General features: G+C 37.7%; 2 protein-coding genes across 11 annotated transcripts in view; one reads left to right on the top strand and one right to left on the bottom strand.

Moving 5' to 3' along the window:
• TXNL1 (thioredoxin like 1) overlaps positions 1 to 21805 on the bottom strand; it is a 184971-nt gene that overhangs the window by 62601 nt on the left and 100565 nt on the right. The window lies entirely within an intron of this gene.
• Positions 1 to 21805, top strand: part of WDR7 (WD repeat domain 7) — a 151109-nt gene that overhangs the window by 42647 nt on the left and 86657 nt on the right. For 8 of the 10 annotated variants that reach the window (XM_069774991.1, XM_069774989.1, XM_069774986.1 and 5 more), the window contains 4 exons: positions 3325 to 3414; positions 5438 to 5556; positions 7156 to 7279; positions 14466 to 14579. In XM_069774991.1, coding sequence (XP_069631092.1) covers positions 3325 to 3414; positions 5438 to 5556; positions 7156 to 7279; positions 14466 to 14579 — 447 coding nt within the window. The remainder of the gene's footprint in view (positions 1 to 3324; positions 3415 to 5437; positions 5557 to 7155; positions 7280 to 14465; positions 14580 to 21805) is intronic. The other 2 variants (XM_069774985.1, XM_069774992.1) reach the window with 1 other exon arrangement.

Here is a 21805-nt window from a genome sequence, read left to right as displayed (position 1 = left end):
CAGTTATGAAAGATGGCAGTGGATGATACTGAAGGATCTTTTAATAGCCTGCATTTTATCTTTCCTTTCATAAGTACAATGGTTAAGTACAGGAAGTAAAACAACATGTGATGTAAAAGAAGGAGGTGCACAAGATTAGACATGACTTTTCTACAGGAGTAGAGTGGAGCAGGGACTAGATATTCCTCCAGGCAGCAGGAGCACACAGAAACAGTCCTGCTGGGGACTGGAGAGATAGAGGAGGAGGAGGAGGCACCTTCCTGTTTGCTCTTTAAATTAGAGCTGCTGTTTGATGGGGCAAGTGAGCTACTCTTCTTAATGCCAGAAATACAGTAAATGTAAACCACCCTGTGATGTGGCCAGTTCTGACTTGAGCTCAGAACTAAGGAGCAAGTGAACTGTTGGGAAGAGTGTGGGGCGACTCTTGGGGCGGCAGCTGGTGCGGGCTCGTGGGGACCGAAGGCAGCGCAGTACGGCTGTGGTGCCCAAAAGAGGAGGGGCGGGATTTACCCACTGGGATAACGGGAATAAAATCCCCTTGGGACCAGTTGAAGGCTGTTTATGGCTTGAGGGGAATGTATATGCGTAACCTTTGTCATACATGTTTTGCTGTATGATAAAACAAGGAGGAAAGGTGTACACATCATTGCTCTTCTTACAGTTCTTTGGGATTTTTGTGGATGTGAGCCTAGCTGCATGCATATACTGTAGGGCAAAAGAGGAAAGGTTTTTCTTTTTTTCCGTAATGTGTTTGTTGGGTTTTTTATTTAATAATCTATAAAGCATATAGCCCTCAGGACTTATTAAAATTTACTTTGAGAATGGCAATTATGTCTTATTTTTAACTTTTACCTGTTAACTATTAAAACTCTGTCTTTTCAAGCTATATGAATACAGAGAAACTTGCAGTATATAAAATCATTGCATTTTGCAGAATACAAATACTTTGTCATTGTGGTATTTACCGCAGTGTACAATCTTTAAAGATGTACATTAAAGATATATGGACATCTTTAAAAAATATTTAACTGTGGAACTGCTCTTGTATTAGAGAGCTAGTAAGCACAGCAGGAAACTTATACATCAACTGTTTGATTTTTTTCAGTCAGATGCAAAAAAGGGGGATGTTTGTGTCTGAGGAGGAAATTTGCCCATCAGCAACATTTGTGTGTATTTATTCTTTTCCTAAATGTAAATATTAACTTACTGAGATCTTTGGAAAGGGAAAATCAGTTTCAGGAGTGGTATTGGTCAAGCTTTTTTCATGATCATGAAACATATGCTACATAAATAGAGAAGTAGCAGTCAGTAACAGAAAACAGAATTAAAAAAAATTGGGGCTCTTGTCTCGACATGTGGGGCTTTTTTGATTTTGTTTTTTTGGTGGGTGGTTGGTTGGTTGGTTTTTTTCCCTTCTTTGAAAGATAATTATTTGAAAGATCAGGATTTCTCAGAGATGGTGTCTATATGGCAAGTTCAATGTGAGGAAAAAACATATTCGTCACAGAGAAGATCTGTGTCTGTGTCTTGGTTTTAAAGATATAGTTCTATTATGATTTTTCTTTCCTGAAAGACAACTATGTGATTTTTTTTTTTTTTTTTTTCCCCTTTGAAAGAGCTTTGCCAATTTTGGGGATAGACATACTTTAGTTACCCAGTGGAAAAATTTGTAACTTCATGAGAAACAATTGACAAAAATGAAATTCTGTGTGCTGTCAAAAATAGAGAAAAATACTCCTGTTCCTAAATTGTTATCTCTTTCTGTGTCTGGTGGCATGTCTCACATGCTCTTGGGGGAAAATTATTTTGTTTCTAAGTGGTACTCTTGGGTCATAAGTTTCCTCAATGTCTTATCTTTACATCCAATTGTATGCTGCTTGCAGTTTCTTGCTACTCCTATATTTCTAGCGCTATTATTCTTAAAAATCAGTTAGAGATACAATTAATGCATTTTATGACATGTTTGATTTCCATCAATTTGACCTGTATTTGTCCTGAGATGAGCACAGCTCTGTGCTACTCGGCCACTGGTCCATTACAGTCATTGTTGTAATTACTGATGTTGGAGGAGAGCGAACAACTACAACAAAATAAGGCAAAAAAGAAGCTTCAGAGTAAGACTTAAGTTTCGGTATGGGGTGGTTTTGTGGGGTTTTTTTACAGTCTTTTTCGTAAAATGAATAGCTTTTTTTATACACCTACTGAAACTAGGTTTTGCTGCCATGAAGTGATTTACGCTAGTCATCCTGTCACTGTACACGTGCCATCATGATGCATTTGTGTGAAAAGTATGGAAAAAGTAGTTTTGATGCAGATGTCCCACGGTGACAAAAGAAGTTCACTGCATGAAAAGCAAACAGACCATTCAGAAGACAATGCTTAATCGGTTCAGGAGCTTGAACCCATTGTTGTTCTGCAACGGAATAAGAGAGGAGGATTAATTTGAAGATGCTTGTGCATGACATATGGTAATTTCTCTATAGGAAGGAAGTGTCAGATAGTGACCTCTAAATCTCCACATTGACCTCGGGTTGTAGCATGTGTATGCCATAAGGTCTGCGCATCTTTTCATGTGATAATACTAAGTCGTGAAGCATTGGTGGAAGTACAATGTTTAGAACTGCTTTTAAATTACATTTGCACCAAGAAATGATGGAGTTTACAAAGTAAATGTCACAGATACTGTTTTGAGTAACATGCTCGAACTGTGCTCTTCTGTAGTTGGCTTGCCTGTAGTCTTACTCTGTAAGCTCTGCACGCTTCTGCTTTAGATTTTTAGTCCTTTCTTTGGTATAGGCTTAAAATTATTTGAATGGAGACACATTTGAAATGAACCTATATTAAAACTAACCATCAGTAATACATTCTGTGACATTTTAGAGTGACAGATGGGGCAGCCCAGGTTTAAAAGGGGTTATTTCTAGGGGTTTTTAATGAGTAGTACAAATTCCAAATCTATCTAAATATGGGAAAAGCACAAGAAGCAGCAGCAAAACTCCTGTTTTTAAAATTCATAGTCAACTGTGCTGTCAAACCAAATGTAGTATCTAAAGACATGTTTGTAATTGCTTTATTTACAGGTACTTTTGTCTTTTCAAAACATGCAAGTTTCTGTTAGTGTATCTGTGTTTCTCTGCAGTTGCATGTCTTCCTCTCACTGGCATTGCACTTCTTGTAAAACCTAGAGTTTTTTTTAAGTTGAATATTATCACAGTTTCTTCCAGTTTTGTTTTTCATTCTTCAGTGATACTAATCTGTTTTTCAGAAGCTGCTCTCCTCACTTTCCTATTTTTTTTTCTCTTTATTTCTTCTTTCCTCTGCAAGTTGCTCCTGCTGTTTCTTCTAGCACTGAAGCTGGTCACTCTGGCTCTGACACTGCTCCTACTTTACATACCTGTTTCTTAGTCAATGAAGGTATTCTTTTCTCACTTTTCTATCTATTTGTCTTTTACTTTCAACTAATGTCCCTTATCATTGTTATGACATGACTTTAATTTGATCTGCGTAGGAATTTTTCCTTGTAAAAGACAGGCAATGAGGGTTTTTGTATATTTTGCCATTAATGCTGGTAGAGGGTAAGCAGATCCTGTTTGTGTGTCTTGGACTGTCTGTAAGTTCAGTTCTCAACTAGTGTATCAAAGATGGTATTTCGGATCTTGTTTGGGTTTGCTGTTGTCTTTTGACAAAAAATCTCAGCCCTTTTTTAAGTAGGGAAAATACATATGCCTTTACCCTTTGGTAGTATATGAAGGAGAGAAGCCGCAACACATGTGGTGTGTTCCATGCGGGTGCTGTGTCCCATCTCTCGGCTGCGAGTGTGAGTGCCGCTTCTCAGTACGAAGGGTCAGCCCCATCTAGAGCTTCAGAGAGACCTGCTGGGATGAGCATGGGATAGGTCTTGTGCTCCCGAGGTGAATGAGCACCAGCGCTCTGTAGTCCACGTTACAAATTGAAGGACCACAAATTTAATGCTCCTTTAAAGTGAAACAAACAAAATCAGTTTCATGTCATTTAAATTTTATTTTTGGTGCTCGTGAAAACTTAGTGTTTATTTAAAATACTTGGGGTTTGTGTTGGGGATTATTTTTTCTAGTAAATATTTATCCACATTATGAAGAATGTCTTTCTGCCAAAAAGATTGGCACAACAAACAAACAAAAACCCCTTTTATCCCTGTCAACAAGTTGCTTTAAATCAGAATTTTTATGCCCTTATTACTAAGCTATAAATTCCTACTTTCATGCATCTCAAGTATTAGAAACAGAGCTCTCTTTAATTGGAAATTCCTCTTTTAAATCCATTTTTCTTTAAGGAAAATTGACATAATGATTTCTTTTCTTGTAGCACCATGAAGAGCTTTATTAGTTAAAATATTTAGATTTTTGTGCTCAGTATTGGTGACAATCTAAAAATATAGATCTGTATGCTCATCTGAAGTATTTCTCCAGTTTCTCAAGTCAATGTAGAGCATAATACTAGAATAGTATTTTGCATAGAGTACTTTACAAGCATTTTTAAAGGCTATGTTGTTTGAGCTTGATAACGCTTATCTTTGCTGGTTTTAACTATGTAACGTTGCAGGCTTGCAGTATGAATGCACCTGAGGTAAGCATGTTGAAGTAAGATTTAGATGGAAAGATAAGGATAGCAGACAAACATGCACTTACACATATTTGCATACCTTTTAAAACGGGACAGAATATTCTATGTACTCTTTCTAGTGGTAATTCATATGCTAAGTTTTCTGTAATTGAATTAAATCACACTTGCATGTAGGACATAAAATATCACGATAAGTAATGCTAATTATAGTTTGAATAGGGCTTCTAAATCTTGAACTCAGAACTACGGCTTATGCTTTTGCAAAAAATTGGCCATAATATTTTAGGGACTTCTTTTTTGTTTTGTACGTATGTTGAGTATATTCTTGAGGCTGCAAGTTTAAAATCCAAGCATGTGACTAGACACTGAAGTCTTTTTGAGAGGGGCTGGGGAGGAAGAGGGATGTTTATGTTTGATTAGGACTGATTTGAGGCAGTCTTCTGCTGATATCTCGTTTGACCCTTGCATGTGTTTAAAAGATCTCACCACCTAGTTCACAAGGCGTGATTTATGCCTGGAAGAGCTCATTCCTGTCTGACACAGAAAGCACATGCACTGTACAACCTGCCTTGAGGTCAGCTGGGATCAGTAAAGACAGGGTGCAGCCCATGATGGGGTGAGCCCCAGGTTCCCACAGCAGAAGAAACAATTCTGTTGTTCTGCTGCAGAAGTGGTTCTATTGGTTTTTTTCCTCTCCCTCTTTGTCCCACCTTCTCCTGAAGATCTACTGTGTACCAGGCCAGGGGCCAATGTAAATTTACTTGATGGCATTTTGAATTTAAACTTGCTTCGGTGTTTATTATGTTTACCTTCCTGTTGTGATGTGTTTTAACAGGGTGGAGCCAGCTCGCTGCTATGCACTGTGTAATGCTCCCTGACCTGTTGGGACTGGATAAATTCAGACCTCCTCTTCTGGAGATGCTGGCTCGCAGGTGGCAGGATCGATGCTTGGAGGTGATTTCAGTAGTAATTTTGTACTGCTAGGTTTTTTGGTCTTTATGTTGTCTTTTACTGATCACGTTTTCCCTTGATATAAAAAAAAGAATTCTTTTTCTGACACAAGTTCCCACGGTTGTTATTTATTTCAGATTCAGTAAGTTAATTTTCCAGTTAACCTGTCAAAATGTGGAGTAAAGTGATCGCATGTGTGTATATATATTTATTTATTTAACCTTCTGGACACTGTACATATGGTTTTTTTTAAAAGAAATTATTCGATTAAAAACTTTCATGATATCATTAAGAATCTTATTAGGATTAAAAAAACCCTACTCTATATTTTTCAAGAGACTGCTGAGTTGCTCTATTTTTTGGAGCATGTATACAGTAGCCAGTAAATGGTTTGTCACCCAACTGTTTGATAAATGACTAGTGGGCCTTAACACTACACCTGTGCTGGTGTGGCAAAAAATTTGTTGACTGTGCAGCTTTCCAAGTGGGAAAGGAATGACAGAGCTGGGTTGTAGACTGTAGGTCCTCAGCGGTCCTGTAACTTAATTGGGAATATGTTTTTTTGCTACCTGATTGCCTGTTCTTTTGCTAGATAGGATATACTGTGAGGTGGTTTCCTGAGAGGGTAATTACTTTGAAACTCATTAAAATTTGTAAGCAACAGAAGTCCAGTTAACTGGATATCCTAAGGTGTCAGGTTAATGTATTTATATTCTGTCCACAATTTTTTATTTTACCTTGATCAAATCATGTGTGTGTTAACTCTTTTAGACCAAAAATAATGTGTGTATTTATGATTGTGCATTTATGAACTCTTCAGGTGGAACAAGGGATATTAATGGGGGACAAGTAGTACAAGATAGTATTTTGTATTTATTGGTGTAAAAACTCTGGTTTGTTTTTTTTTTAAACTTTGGGGAACTTTTTATGTATTTTTTCCTCTGCTTTCATTGCTCAGTCTTCTGTAATATGTAGTAAATGAGTAAATATAATGTGAAAAAATATTTTTAAGTGGTTTTTTTGTTTGTTTTGCTTTTATATTGCAACATTCATGACATTTAGAAGACTTTATTCATTGCACATTTGGAACTTTGGACCCAGCTTTGGAAATACTGTAGAGAGGGGTGATCACAAATTGCTTCCAGAAAACTAGAATTTTGGTGGCCTTTCAATGCATCAGCACAAACATAAGGTTCAGCCTTATTTCCTTGAGTGAGAAACCTGTCTTCCCATTCACTTTATGGGATGGGAGACAGCCTCAGTCATTCTTGCTGTCTGTGCTGAGAAAAGCATTCCATGGAGGCCGGGAGGAGGTGGGACAGTTGTTTGGCTTATGCACTGCATTCATGCCAGGGACTGAGTTGTGACGTTCATCCCCTAGTTTTCTTGTGAGGCAGCACATCTTCGCTGTGTCCTGGGCATGTCCTATTCGTGGTTATTTTGCTTCTGTGTTTACGGTGGAGAGGGGTGGGAGAAAATGAAGGTCTTCTAAAAGTGTAGTTTACTTTTTTGCAGGTATTTTTTCTTTCATTCTTGCTAAATTATATTGAAATCATACTGACAAATGTTTGAGTTTGTACAATATTCCTGTTGGCTTTACAGGTAAGAGAAGCTGCCCAGGCCTTATTGCTAGCAGAACTGAGAAGAATCGAGCAGGCAGGTCGGAAGGAAACCATTGATGCGTGGGCTCCTTATTTACCACAGTACATTGACAGCGTTATATCACGTAAGTAATGCTGTGTTAAACCTGAAAATAACTTGGTTGCTAGATAAAAGAAAAAAAGGCATTTTGTACATGAAATTATGAACAATGCTACCAATCTAGGGGAAAATTCTAGGGGAAAAATCTGGTTATATAGAAAAGTTTCTTGAACTTTTCAAAGTAATTTCACAATCATGAAATCACATAAGGTCACTAATGCTGATGAAGTAAATTGAACACTTCATCTCATTGGAATGGGAGTGTCTTTTGCAAAGGCTGTCCCTGCTGCTGAGAGGCTAGGCTGTAGTTTGGAGTTTTCAGGAAAGAAATCTGCTATAAAAAGGGCTGATAAAATTACAAGGTACTGGTGGTAAACCACTGATGTTCCTTTTCAAAGAATGTATAATTAGATTATAGGAATTGTTATAAGGGGATCCTTAGGCATCCCAAGAGTATGAAAGGATTCTGAAAGGAGCTAATACAGGGTTGTGCAGCATATGTCCATCAGGGTCTGTTAAATATTTGATGCAACTCCAACCCAGTTGGGTGTTCAAAGCCATTGGTTACCAAGTGCCGCAAGGAGATATTGGGTAAAGATTATTCTCCAAATAAATTAAATAGCTACTGACCACTATCTAATCTGTTGCATTTTTCTCCAAAATACCTATTTACATTTTATACGTTGTTATTAAAGCAGAGGTTGTACAGACTCTTAAGAATATATTCTTGGAAGATCTGTGAGCATCATAAGATACCCCATTCAATTATCCATCTGGAAACTTGCCTTACAGAATAATGTCCAGATATATCTGCCGTATATAATACACCAGTAAAAATTTATATCTTCATGAATGAGAATGTTTGTTTTCTTTTAAGTCATACGTGCTCATCTTTCTTAAAATGAGATTCTTTTTCCACTGAAGAATGTAGTTTCTATTCAGAGAAAGATCTATATTAAATACCAATTGATTTTTGAGAGATGTGTAATAATCTTATTAAATCTAAATTGAATGCATAAATTACATGGAACACAGTACTTTAAAGTGATGTTGAGAATTTGTTGTTAAGACTAAGCTGTTGCTAATTACAGCCTTCAACTATGTAGCTTTTGCCTTATTACTGGGATGTTGTTGCACAGTTAGACGTGCAGCCAAGCTGTGAATAGGAAGTGAAAGTATATTGTATGTACATGTGAAAGAGCCTTGATTCATACGGATAGATGTTTGTGCCATTTTGTATGTTAGGATGTATTTTTTAATTGATCTCCTTATGAGGTCAGTTTGTAGAATACAGCTATAGTTGCCCGTTACTCTGAGGAGCAGCTGCTATAGAAACTGTTGATGATTACTAATTTCTTTTCTCTGGAATGATACTGAATGACCTTGTTGGATGCGAAGTTATGGACATAATTGTCTTGGTGAAGTGTACATAAACCACTCTGCAGTGCTTTCTTCAGCCAGTTGACTGTTTCCGAAAAAGGAATTTCTTTTTAATATACTTGAAAACAACCAGTAATTCATATTAGTTTCAATAATTTGCTATTTCCAGTACTGCTCATTACTTAAACAATTACATTTGAAAGTTTTAGAGAAGAGTATGCTGTTCTATTTTACATTTGTGTCAGTTGGAAGCATAATATTTTGTTCTGCCTCTTGTGCTTAATGTTTGTGTTCAGGTTAGAAGCATGGCATGCATTTTTATAGCAATAGTCAGGGACTGACTCATTTAAGAAAAAACTTGAGTATTTTGTATGCATTTAATTCAAGTATGTATACGGTATTTTGGCCTCTGCTAGTCATTAGGAAATCAAAGCATACAATTTGTTTTCACACTAAATTAGGATGTGCTTATCTATCAGCAAAAGAAAGTTTTAAGACACAGGAAGAAAATATAAAATAGATCAGCTAAGCATGGCTGAATGAATGACTTGAATGTAAATGTTCAATATTGTGAAAGCAAAACAGGTTATGACTAGCAAATTGGAATTAATTTTTTATGCTAACAGTTTTGCAAACTATGAATGACAGGACTGAGAAGGCATTTAATAGTGTTATCGTCTGTATGAACGTACACCAAAATGCTGGCACTCTGAAGAAGAGTAATAATTAGGGTATCAGAAAGGAGAAACAAAAGAAGGAGCTACAAATGTTGCTGTTGTGGGTAAAGAGCAAAGTGTATATATTAGTAACATTGTAAGACATAATTTAAAAATGACATGTTTTTTAAAGGTCTAGGGAGGAATTGAAGGGGATAAGAATTATTTAGGATGGCCAAAATGGATGCAATGGACTTCTGAAAAGTATAGTTTTATGCTAGAAAGGTAAGGAGAAGAAATATGAAAGATGAAGAAATATTGCTTTGATTCCTTCATTCTCCACTCCTCCCGATTTTGCCTCTTGATATAGCGGCATAAATTATTATCAGCATGTTTTTGTGTCCAGCATATGTTATTGCTCTGCAATAGTTCTTATATGTGTGATGTAGAAACAGTGCTTCTCTTGCACATTAACAGGTTTGTTTTAATTAAAACAAGTGGTAATCACTAATAGAAGCTTGCTGCTGATATAAGATACTTTGTCATATGCATTTAATTGGCTCTTGAATGAATCAAGCGTGTAGTACTAGCAAACGGCGATGAAATCTTTTCCCCATTTGTATATTTGCTGCTCAGATCCAATAGCAATTCTGGGACATGACCTTACTTGTACAGATCAAGCAACTGGCACGTCTCCCAGCGTTTTGATAGAATGTGTTCAGGGGACTTGATTATCTCTTAATAATCTTTTCACTGATGCAAGAGAGATTACTGTCCCCCTGTAGATGGCAGGGTGGAGGAGCAGGGAGAAAGCCAAGCAGATCTTATTTTCTCTTTGGTGGGTCTGCCCGCACGCCACCACCTTGTGCTGCAGGGACCACCTCAAACGGGCCCTTTACACTGTCACGGCTCTGAGCAGCTCGCTTACAGCTGCCTGAATGGCTTCTGTGTCGCACGATTTGCAGTTCAGGTGTTCAGACGCATTAGGCTTCGTTTCATAGCACCTTGTAGGGGGAACAATAAATCTTTGTTTTATTTGGGCCTTCAAATCCAAAATTGGCATGTCAGCTTGTTGACCCCCCATCAAATGGGAATGGATGTATAAGTGATGCTATGAATTAAACCTATGAGAGATGTTGCAGGTGTTGGTATTTTTCAGGCTCCCACAGGGAGGAAAACAGTTAAGCTTTCAAGGCTTCATCTTGTATCTCCCAAGATTATGTCATGTGACTGTGTAAATATTTGCCATAGCCTTATCTGCTCCTCATTTGCACAGCATACAGTTGTTTCTGAAATGCTGCATAGTCTGTGGGGCGTTTGCCACAACGATGTGTTTTCAGGTGAAGTTCAAAAAGGGAAACATGCTACTGCCTTTTCCTGCCTGCTTATTTTGAAGAGCAAGGGCTATCTTCAGTGTCAAACGGATTCTGCAAATTAAATTATCTTTTTAAAGGGATTTCTTTGCTGAATATTACGTTTCTATTTTATTTCTTTATTTATTTTACCTTGGTCAGTGTAAATGTTTTCTTAAAATGCTGAAGGCATCATTTCAGGGCTCTGTGCAGTGGGACGCCTGAAAGCTCTTGGTGGTGGGTCTGTCCACCAAGCCCTGGAGGGACAGATATATTTTTAAATATGTGATGTTACTGCAGATACAAAAATGGCTCCTATGGCTTTAATGGAAAGCAAAAGGTTATCTTGCCCCGGCCTTTGTGTGCATGTGGGATGCGGATGAAGCCAGCAGACAGGCAGCCCGTGCGGGGCGGCTGGGAGCTGCCCGGGATCGATCGGAGCGGTGTGGAGTGAATTAATGTGAGGCAGGCAGGCTGCCTGTCATGGGCTGCCAGGATGCGGGCAGTGCTGGTCAGCCTCTGCAGAAATCTGTTTTCAGTACATTCTGCACAGAAATTAAGTATAGGCACTTCTCTTGCTTCCCATGTTGCTAAAACCCAGTTCATTCAGGTAAACATTTGTGTCAAATTACTGTTTCTTTTTAAGTGAAAATCTTAAATGTGGTAGCACAAAATTAAAGAAATTTAAACAGATATCCTTAAATTGTGTGTGTCTCTAAACTGCTTCAAGTAATAATCAGTGTTATCACTGGAAAGCAAAATGAATATGAAAAGTCCTATAATAATGTAATAACGAATATGCTGTTGTCAGCTTTTATGAATGTATTTCTACTAGACTTATATTTCTGTTAGAAAGTTTTATTTAAAGCCAGATTAATTGAGTAAAACTTAATTAAACTTCCATCGATTTAAATGAGAGTTTTTATTGAGTAAGCATAGTTTGATTGGACCCCAAAGACGTTGCTGTTTATATATGTGGTTGATCATCTTACTGGTGCAAGGTTTGACTTAAAAGAGCACAAAGAAGTAAGGCGAATAATTTTGTGCTGCAACATTTTAATGTATTAAATGAATAATGAGTTTAGGATGCTGCAGTAAATAGTAAATTGTAATAATGGCATAAGTTTCTAAAACAAGTATATCTCACTTAATCTTCCAATATTTTTCTAATACGTCAGCTGGCTTATTTCTAATACATTCAGGGGTTTATAATCTTTTCACTTCTAAAACATGTTTCTGAGTAATTTTTGGTGAATTATGTAGAAAAGACTTGTGTCCAGGAATACATGTTCCTTCTTGCTGGATTTTCATTGAGAGGAAATGATAATTTATTGCCTGACAAGTTTTGTGTGATGGCTATTTTTCTCCCCGTTTGGCTTTACCTGTTCAGTGGTTTTTGAGGAATGTTTAATCGTTCTGATTAAATAGATTTTTACTGATATTTTTATTTTAATTATATAAAATTTTAATAAACTTTTCTAAATTTTTATACACTGTACTTAAAATCAACTCATGCAAAGGCACTTCCTTCCTTCCGCTGCATTGCAACTAGTCTCGCTAAGCTCTTTAGAAAGGTATAGCACCTCTAATATGGAAAATCAGCCTCTTTTCAGCAACTCAGGGCTAGAAAGCAGGGAAAGAGGTGAGGTAATAATTAAATAAATCAAAGGCTTTCAATTTTGTCCCAGCCTAAACTTACTGTTTAGGGACTGCTAGACTCTTGACTTCTACCAACTTGGGTGTTCAACCACAGAAAATACTCCCTCTGAGATGAAAGCTCATCAGTCAGAGCCTTCATACTACAGTTTTTAAAAGGCATGTCAACTCTTCACCCTTCTCTGGGTGTGGAAAGAAAGAATTTTAGACTATGGAAGTGGTATTTAGGGAACAGCTAGGTGCTTGCTATGCCTTCAGAGATTAGCAGCTCCTTGTACTAACTATGATGCAAAATGTAGAGCAGTGCTTAAAAAATAACTTTTTCTCTTCCCCTCAAGACACTGGCCGACTCCAGTGGGTATGCACAAATAAATAGTAGTGTTAGAAAATAATTGGTGCTTGAAGATGAAGATCAAAAAGTATTTTGGTGAAGTGGTGCTGGAATCCTGGTGTCTGTGTGGATGCTGGTGAAGACCCCACAGAGAGATGCCCATGGGCTGCAACAGCTGCACCGTAACAATGAACTCCTTATTTTTAAAAGTGTCCTGAATAAGGTTCATGTGCAATTTGTAATTGCATGTGATCTCTGTGCAGTCATGCCAGCATGCTTAATGAAGTGATATACTATTGATTTGGCAGTGTGTTCCAGTCTGGTTGTATATTTGTTGTCACTGTTTTTTATGTGTGTTGACACAATGGGAAGGGCGTTCAGAAAGTTCTTAAAAGGTACTAGTTTCTTTATAAAGAGGTTATGTCAGAATAAGTAAGAAATTGCTGTCAGACAAAATAACTGTGTTATCACAAGGTATAAGTACTTTGCTGTGAATACTTAGTATTTAAAAACAGTACTTAAAAAAGTAAAATCTGAATACCCATGAGAATGTTAATGTTTCTGAACTGATTTCAAGATGACCCAGAGTTAAATGGCTTTCAGGTGTGGATTCACAAATGTTGTTGTAGACAGCTGACAGAGATTTCCCCCCTTGTGATTTACTTTGATGCCGTCATCTTTCCATTTATCAATCGTATTCATATGTTTGGAGAAGACTAGCAAATTATTGCATGAAAACTACCGAGAACTGAAGTAATGCACAATAATGATTTCATAAGATGATCTAAAAGCAGAAGAGGAGCAGCAGCAGGTAGAGTGGGCAGTTCGCCACTGCCCAGTGCCAAGCCATTGCTGGTGCTTGTGTCGGTCAGCAAGAGCTGTTGGCCTTCCACAAGGCAGGGTTGTTTGCAGAGACTTAATTTCTTGTTGAAATTTGGTTGGTGCTGACAAAGGGCCATGGCCCTTTTTTTAACGGGGACTTAATGCCCCTGTGGATTGCAAATGTAATGCTGCAATCAGTAAAGCAGCAATTGCTTCATATAATAAGATTTTTGACAGTATAAGCTGACACAGAGGATGTATTGGGAGGAAAGAAATGTTATGAGGGCTTTTTTTTTTTTTTCCCCTCCCCCCTCGGTCTGCTTTTTAGCTTTCCTAAAGCTCTTTGGGAAGCCTATTTGTGAGACTACTTTTTTTACCCTTAACAAAACACTTCTTTTGATAATGCCTTGATTGAATTGTGGTAAGGCTTATATAGGGAATAATTAAAGTTTGTAACTGGGCAGAGTATAAACAGGTGAATTATAACTTTAATTGCGTGGTGTTATGTGGCATGATTTGGTGTTCACTGTGTAGTTTCTAATAGCAACTAACAGATGCATCCCAACCGAAATGACATGGAATGAGTCAGCTGAATTAATACACTACGAAGCTCGCCTGGAAAAATGGCACTTTTTTTGGAAGACAGATGAAGTATTGAGAGGAGATGTAAAAGAAGTTCTGCTGGAACTCTGTATTTTGTGGCTAAATAAGTTGTTAGCGTGTAATATGTATATCTAATATTTTTAATGATGCTAGAAGATGGCAGAAATAGAAGAAAATATAGAAGAGATGTTTACAGTGTGGAAAAGATTTTTAAAGGAGAGGTTTGTGAAAAGTCTGCATACAGTATGAAGGGAAACCAGAAAATAGTTGCTCTTTATTTTATCTATGTTTCATAGAGTCACATTGCATGATTCAGAATATCAAAAGATAATTACTTTTTTTTTTCCTGATCTAAGGATCTTATGTACCAAAATCACTGACTTTGTGGGTGTTTTTGGTTGTTTATTTCAGCTGGAGTAACCACGGAAGCCATTCAAACTGGTAGTGCAAGCCCAGATTCATTGGGAACAGAAGCAAAAGTTCAGGAAGAGGAGCATGATCTGGTTGATGATGACATCACAGCAGGTGAGCATTAATATAATGAATATGTTATTTTTTTACATACTAGGTACTGTGCAGAGGAGGTGGAACACTTTCTGCCAAATAGCATATTTTTCATGAGAAAACAAAATACTAAGGCTGCTTATGAAGAAGTAGAAAAGAGCTGTAGACAAAAACTAAATACCTGCTTAACTGTAACTACTACAATATTATTGTGTTACTTCTGAATCATAATATATTTTTTAATGTATGTGTTTTGAGCTTTTAAGTCTGCCTGCAGCCAACATGTTTAGCTTGTGGTTCTTGAAGAATAAAGGCTTTATGTGATTCTTTATAGTTAGCCCTTAAATTATCTACCTTGGTGACAGATCTGATGTAATGGTGCTACCCTCAGTCTGCGTGATTGAATTGAGTTGTTTTCCTTGCTTGTTTGTTTTCTACAAGTAAGTGCTGCTAGTTTGTTGCACGTAGAAGTCAAGTGTATTTCATTTCTACAATACTCACAGCTTTTTACTGTTGCTGTAGTTCATTGTGGACTGGCAGGTAAAGTCAAGAGTTCTGGTCCGTCAAGGCATATTCTGAAATGACAGACCATACAAAAGTATGCATTTAATTATGGCAATTATCTTTTGATTCTTTTCATGGTTATTTATGCAGTGTCACAAGGAAAATATCTATATGCTCAATAGCAATATCCTTGGAATTTGAATGATTACAGTATGTATTTTAGCATAGCATACTGCAGATTATAGAGCATGAAAGCTTTTTTTTTTTTTCCCCCTTTGGCTGAGCTTTGTATAGATTTTTGTGAAAGTCTAAAAGAAAACTAGTTATTCCTATTGACCTGAAGACGGTTAGTATGACAGATCTAGTTTTGGGTCAAGTCTCTGGTTGAAGGTGCCTGAGACAGGATTACTGCTGGTGGAAGAGGAGCCTGTCTGGAGAGGGAGCATTAACACAGGTTGAGGGTAAAAGGCTAACTGGAAATAGCCAAGAGGGAGGTAGATGCTGGAAATGCCTTTAGCAGCTAGGGGACGATGCAGGACTTGTCAAGAAACAACAAAGAATAGAGGATGGACCCTCAGAAAAAAATAAAAATAAATTAATGAATGGGCTTTGCATACCTGGAAACAGATTTCCACGGCATGTACATCAGATCAGTGTTTCCTTCAGGAACATATACCTTCTCTTTGGCTCCATGTCTGTTAGAGACCTTCTGGTTCCTTTTCTGAAGCTTTAGTAATAGCAGTATTATAAACAAGTGTGTGTTGTATCTGGGATAGCATTCTGCCCCTTCGATGTCACATGTTCTTTTCACAGGAAAGATTGAAGGTGGGATGCTTTAATGGAGTAAGTTCCAAATTATGTGCGGTTTTTTGCTATGTGCTAGACTGAGTTTTGATTTTTTTTCAGAAACCTATCTGCTATGTTGTTAGAGTCTGATGGTAGTAACAATTTTATTTACAGAGTAAGTGTTTCTGTTATTAAAAGGAGTTGAATTTTAAAAAAGTATCCTGAGTAAAGATGACATTTCAGTCTACAATTGAATACAGTTAGTTTTGTGTTGGTAGAATAGGGGAAAAAAAAGAATTTTGAGACAATTTAAACTTAACCTTATCTTAAAAATATGCAGTTTCTTTCTATAGTGGTCCTATTAAGGCTAATATTTATTGATTTGACTGCACAAAGTAATGCTGGTGTGCAGTGGTCAACAGGATTTTTTTCAGTTCAAATTGAGATTCACCAAATGCTTTCATTTATCCAAATAATTTTTTAAAAGGATCACTTTCACATCAGTCCTTTTAGAGATTAAAGCATTTTAGCTTAGCTGGCTGAAAAGCACTGAAGCCTGTTTCTGGAAAATACTTCAGTAATACTCTACGGTGCCTCTTAAGCATTTAAAAACACACATGCAGGAGTTATTTAGAAAATGGGGTTTATCTTCAAATGCACTGAGAATACACACATGAATAGTCTTCCAATGTAGTAGTGGTATGTATTTCTGTGCTTAATGCCTGAAAGGCTTTTCTGGGTAACTAAAAGTAGAGCAAATATTTTGCTTAAATAATTCACATGTGGACAACAGCATTTTTCCTAGTTCAGCATAAAATCTACTGGCTTCGGTGGTTGAAATTTTGCAATTCATCATGATGGTAAATTGGCTTTTCAAAATTTTTTTTTAAATTTAGTAATTTGTAATCTATTTATATTTTCCATGTAATCTTAGGCTCCAAGGTAGCATCTAAGTTTTAATTTAGAAATGCAAATACATTTTTCCAGTAAATAAAGGAATAGCAAAATACTTCAAGAAAAAAAAAAAACACGACAACATAGTATTGTTACATATTTGGAAATACAGATATTTGTCATTATGTTTTAGCACAGGTGCAGCAGCATCTATAGTGGTAGTAAAACAAGGACGTGGCTGAGCATGTAACAGGGATAAAGGGCAAATGTCACTGGTGCTGTGAAAAAGGGATCATTGTAGTGCATCACTACCTCTGAGAGATTTATTTACTTGCAGAGAAAATTATATCATAGCATAAATAGGCTGTCTTTAGAAATCCACTGAATTTACTGTGTGGAGCTGTTTTGGAAAATAAGAACTTAAAGGAAGTAACTTGTGGTTGCAAAGTGTTTGCCTCTGAGCTGTGGAACATTACCTTAGTAATGGAAATAAGTAACATACTGGGGCATAATATGATCTATATTCTGAATATTGTATGGAGAGTTCTTATACCTAATCAACAGAAACTACTAGCAAGTTTAGAATTAATTTAGTTCTAATTAATTCCCAAGGTAACTGTAGATGTTTCCAGAGTTTCACGAATGTCCTATCGGTGACGTTCGGTACCGCTTGTGGTTGTAATAGGAATGCCAGGTTTTGGTTAAGACCTTAGTGCTGATGGTGCTGCTACAATGAAAGATGACTCTTGCCATGGAGAGCTTGTTCCAATCTCTGTTCTACTGACCTAGATAATACCCCCAGGCTCTTCAGCATTGCACAATGTGGAATTTTTCCATGGCAATCACGTTTTGTAATGATAACCTTAGTCACGTTAGTATTGATAATGACGCTTGCAAAGCACAAACCTGTTCCTGGTTCTAATTAAAGACCGATTTTTTTAAACATTTTTCCCCCTTCCATGAACACTGAATGGCATGTACAGCCACCTCAGCTGCAAAGACTGTAGAAATATAGACTGCCTCGGTTTTGTAGATAAAAGGCTTTCAAAAATATACCTCTGTGTTTAAATCTGTGCCTGGACCACTTCATGGAACTGTGCTTCACTCGTCAGCAAGCTCAGCCGAAGTGTTGCTGCAGTGCTTTGGTGGAAGAGAAGGTGTATGTTGGAATTAATCTGGACCTTCCTTTTGCTATGAAGCAATGGTGCCACGTTCATGTGTGCAAGCCCAAAGAGTTCTGCTAGAAGTTTTGTTCTAATTCTGAGAAATTTGGAGAAGTTTTACCTAAGTCGCAGGGCTCCCTGGAAGGGGGGGTTACATGTCCTTGGAATGTCATTCCAACCTCAGGGAACAGATTTTGTGTCCCCTGATTGATTTGATTTAGAAAATCTGTTGTTTGCTATTAAACAGTAAACAGTTTATGGTTTTCCTATGCTTTGTTTTAAAAGCTATGTGAAAATAAAATGTCGGTGGGAAATCCAAGGCACAGACTGCTGTGCCCCCTCTTATGCCTGCTCCTAGGGGGTAACACTGCTCTGAGGAGCAGAAACCTAGCACCAACAACTCGCTTAAGCTGACTTGCTTGTAAAATGATAACACTCCAACAGGTGGCCTGACAGGTGACAGTTAAATACACTGTTATTGGACCAATTATTCTTTTTGGTATTTCCATAAATAAAACCAGTAACTGATATGTTTTCATTAAATTCTACTTGAGCCAACATAAACGTTTATCATTTTGGGAAACACTGTGATATAGCATAGTCAATAGCTCCATCAGGATAGTGGGGAATTGAATTGAAATGCAATTTATTCCTTAGGATCTGTGATTCCAAAAAGCTTGGCCATAGGGTACGTGGACTGCTTTAGCTACAGAGATAAGGCTTACTATTTGATCCAGTCCATTCCCTTCTGCATGCTGCTGTGACATGTTAGTGCACAGAATGGGAAGAAATAATGGTCAGCCTTCTCCTTGTCCCTTGGTGATCCCTCGCACAGAGAAAGAAAGGCCTGTTTGAAAACGTCTTGTAGCAGGTTAAGGCAGTAAATAGGTGCTTTAAAAATACTCCTTGTTTAGCCGTGTAACCAAAATGAGTCTTAGTCAAGCACATGCTAACGTATGACTTCTGCATTGTACAGACATGATTATTTCTGATACAAGAGACTTCCAGCAGTTATAGTAGTGCACATACAAAAGTTTATATGGAAAATAAAATCTGGCAATGCTACTGATAAATGTCTGTCAACTTGAAAATTTACTCTTTTAAGTCTCTTCTTTCAATATTCACAAATCTATTTTTGTGCATAATGACTAGTATTTTTTCAGCAATAATTATCCTTTAACTGGTAAAGTCAGAAGCAAGAAATATTGCTAGATTAACCCATATTCTAAACTTCAAAATAGCTCTTTAATCAGTGACAGTATTTGTCTGTGTTAAAGATTCAACAGCGTAAGGGCAGGGATTGTGTTTCTTCTGATTCATCTTGTATCTTACACACCGTCGCTGCTGTTGAAGTGCAGCAGTACATGGAAGGCATCTGCAAACATTTTTCACTTCCAGCATTTTCTCATATTTTGAGCACTTCTTATTTTACCTGCACTGTCTAGGCTTTCCGATTTTGGTACCATATGACTATTTGAAGTAGTTTTGAATTAGTTCCTAGGTGATGTATTATTATTCTCTGTGTGCTATTACAATTTTTTACTCAAAGGCTTACCCTGTAACAGAAGAAAATATTTCAACAAATTGCAAACTGAAAGTTGTAGACAGTCATCTGTTAAGTCATGTACTATGCTTTTTTCTTTATTTTTTAATAATATACTGAGCTTCTGGACTACTTTGGTGGTTTCTCTTCATTCTCTTTCTTACTGCTGGAGCTGGACTTCAATGAAGTGGGAGCGACAGGTGCCATTGCCCATTGCGTCCCTCCCGTTACCAGCCAGACTTCCACTGAAAATTTGGGGTGGAGTGGAGGTACACAACAAATGAAACCATCTGCCATCCCCAGCAAACAAGCCAGTGGCCCACTGTTCAGCACAATGAGGGTGCCAAAAGAGTCAACCTCTGGACAAAGTTCCTGCTGGGTTTCTTTTAAGTAGGTTATCCTGAACCTGAGTACCTTCCACAAATCCTGTCACATACATTTTTGTATCTCTGAAGCCCACCATAGAGAGATCAAAGAAGCTTTTAATTTGTATTTAATCACTCATTGGAAAACCATCTACCATATCATGCACTGACTATTGTGTAAAACACCAGAAAAGTGAGGGGTTTATCATCTAAAGCAAACTTCATCCCTTTCAGATGCTAATTAAGAAAATAGAGAAAATACACAGTGACTCATCTCTGTCACATTGTCTGTTCTGTTACAGTTGAAAACGGAATATGAGTTCACAGACACAGGTTATTTAACATGTAAAAGTTAATTTTTAATGGAGTTTTCCTGTGTATTAACAGGAATTCTGAAGCACCTTGAGAAATGTGCCAAATAGGTAATTGTAGACCAAGTTAATTGAGAATCTAGGTTCCTAGAATTTGTAATAAGCTGTCTACAAGGAAGCATGAAAGTATGGGTAAAATTCTGTTCCTTTTTTTTTTTTTTAAGGGAACATAATTCATGTAAAAACATGGGGTTTTTTCAACAAAGCTGCATTTATTGGAAAAGATACGGGCATCTGCCAGTCAAGCAGATGTCGCCCAGTAAACGCCATTAAGAGCTCCGCTCTCTGTGAGGGCGTTATGGGCTTGACATCTGTCTGAATGGCATCTGTCAGCGTTGGGAGAGTGCTACATGTATTCATTAAGGAAGTACTAATTCAAGAAAACTGGTTTGTTTGGGTACTGGTGGGGTGTTTTCTAATTAACGGAGAAGCATAGAGCAGAGCATTTGCGGAGTTGGGAGCTGTGGGCAGCGCTGAGCGCTGCAGGGTCCGTCCTCAGCAGCGCCTGGCAGCTGCAGCAGGAGCTGGGCAAGGGCTGCCACAGAGCCCGATACGAACTGGGCTGCCAGCGCGCCTTGAGTTGTAACGTTTATGTTGGTTTAGAAATAACTGACACTTCAAAAACTTCAATAAAAATTTCAACATCATTTACTTAACAAAGGCGATATACATAGGTTTTAAGCTCCAACTTGGATTGCAGCATTGTTAAATATCTTTGTCCTCTGTGGGAGGCAACATCGGTTTTTCTTCAGCTTGTGAGCCACGGAGCTGAAAACAGAAAAACCTGGGCACCTGGCCACGTGTGCCAGCTTCACGTTGTTCAGCAGCTGCTTGTCTGCCAGCTGGAAGGTGTCATCTCGGGGAGCTGCTTCGGAAAGGGTGTGCAGAGCTCCGATTGCAGTTACCCGTCTGCTGCGGGGTTTGCGTAGTGACGGACTAGCAGTGAAAGCTGCTGGGGACAGCCCGGCCTCTCTTCGTGCCTCCCACGAGGGCAGCGAATCCGCTGGGCGTAAAAACCTGGCAGAGCTGCCATGTCTACAGGTGGATGTTTCGGTGTGTTAATTCAGTTTAGCGTTCTCTCTATACCTATGTATTTACACCGTGTCGTACTAATTTACGGGCCAGAACTTAATCACAGGAGCAGGTAACTTTTCAAATTTTAAAGTATTTACTTCATCTATCACATATTTCAGTGGAATCAGTATATTGCATGGAAGCCATATTTGCAGACGGTGCGGTTTTGAATAAAGATGGTATTAAATATTGATTTTTTTTAGTGTAGCACAAGAAGCGGTCTTTAACATGCATTCATCTACAAATGCTTGCTTTTGTATTTGAAAACATAACTTTTTCATTTAGTTTTGCAAACTTTCTGGTATCTATAATTACTTGGTGATATATGGCTTAATACTAAACTTCGCATAATGTGTCTAAGTAGTGTCAGTCCTTACACAGTCTTATTTTGTGTGTGAAAGTGGGAAGTTGGCATCAATGTGTGCTTTATACATCAGTACTTTGTGAAAATCAATCTGGGACTCTTGTCTGAAATTCTTTTGTTGTTTTGGTGGCAGATGTCTTCTTCCAGCGCTGCACAGTCTCCTTTTGTGCTGCAGTTACTCTG

Source organism: Haliaeetus albicilla, chromosome W (assembly GCF_947461875.1).
Source record: "Haliaeetus albicilla chromosome W, bHalAlb1.1, whole genome shotgun sequence".
NCBI lineage: Eukaryota > Metazoa > Chordata > Aves > Accipitriformes > Accipitridae > Haliaeetus > Haliaeetus albicilla.
Note: the sequence above shows the minus strand (reverse complement) of the source record. Positions and strands in the feature narration are given on the sequence as shown.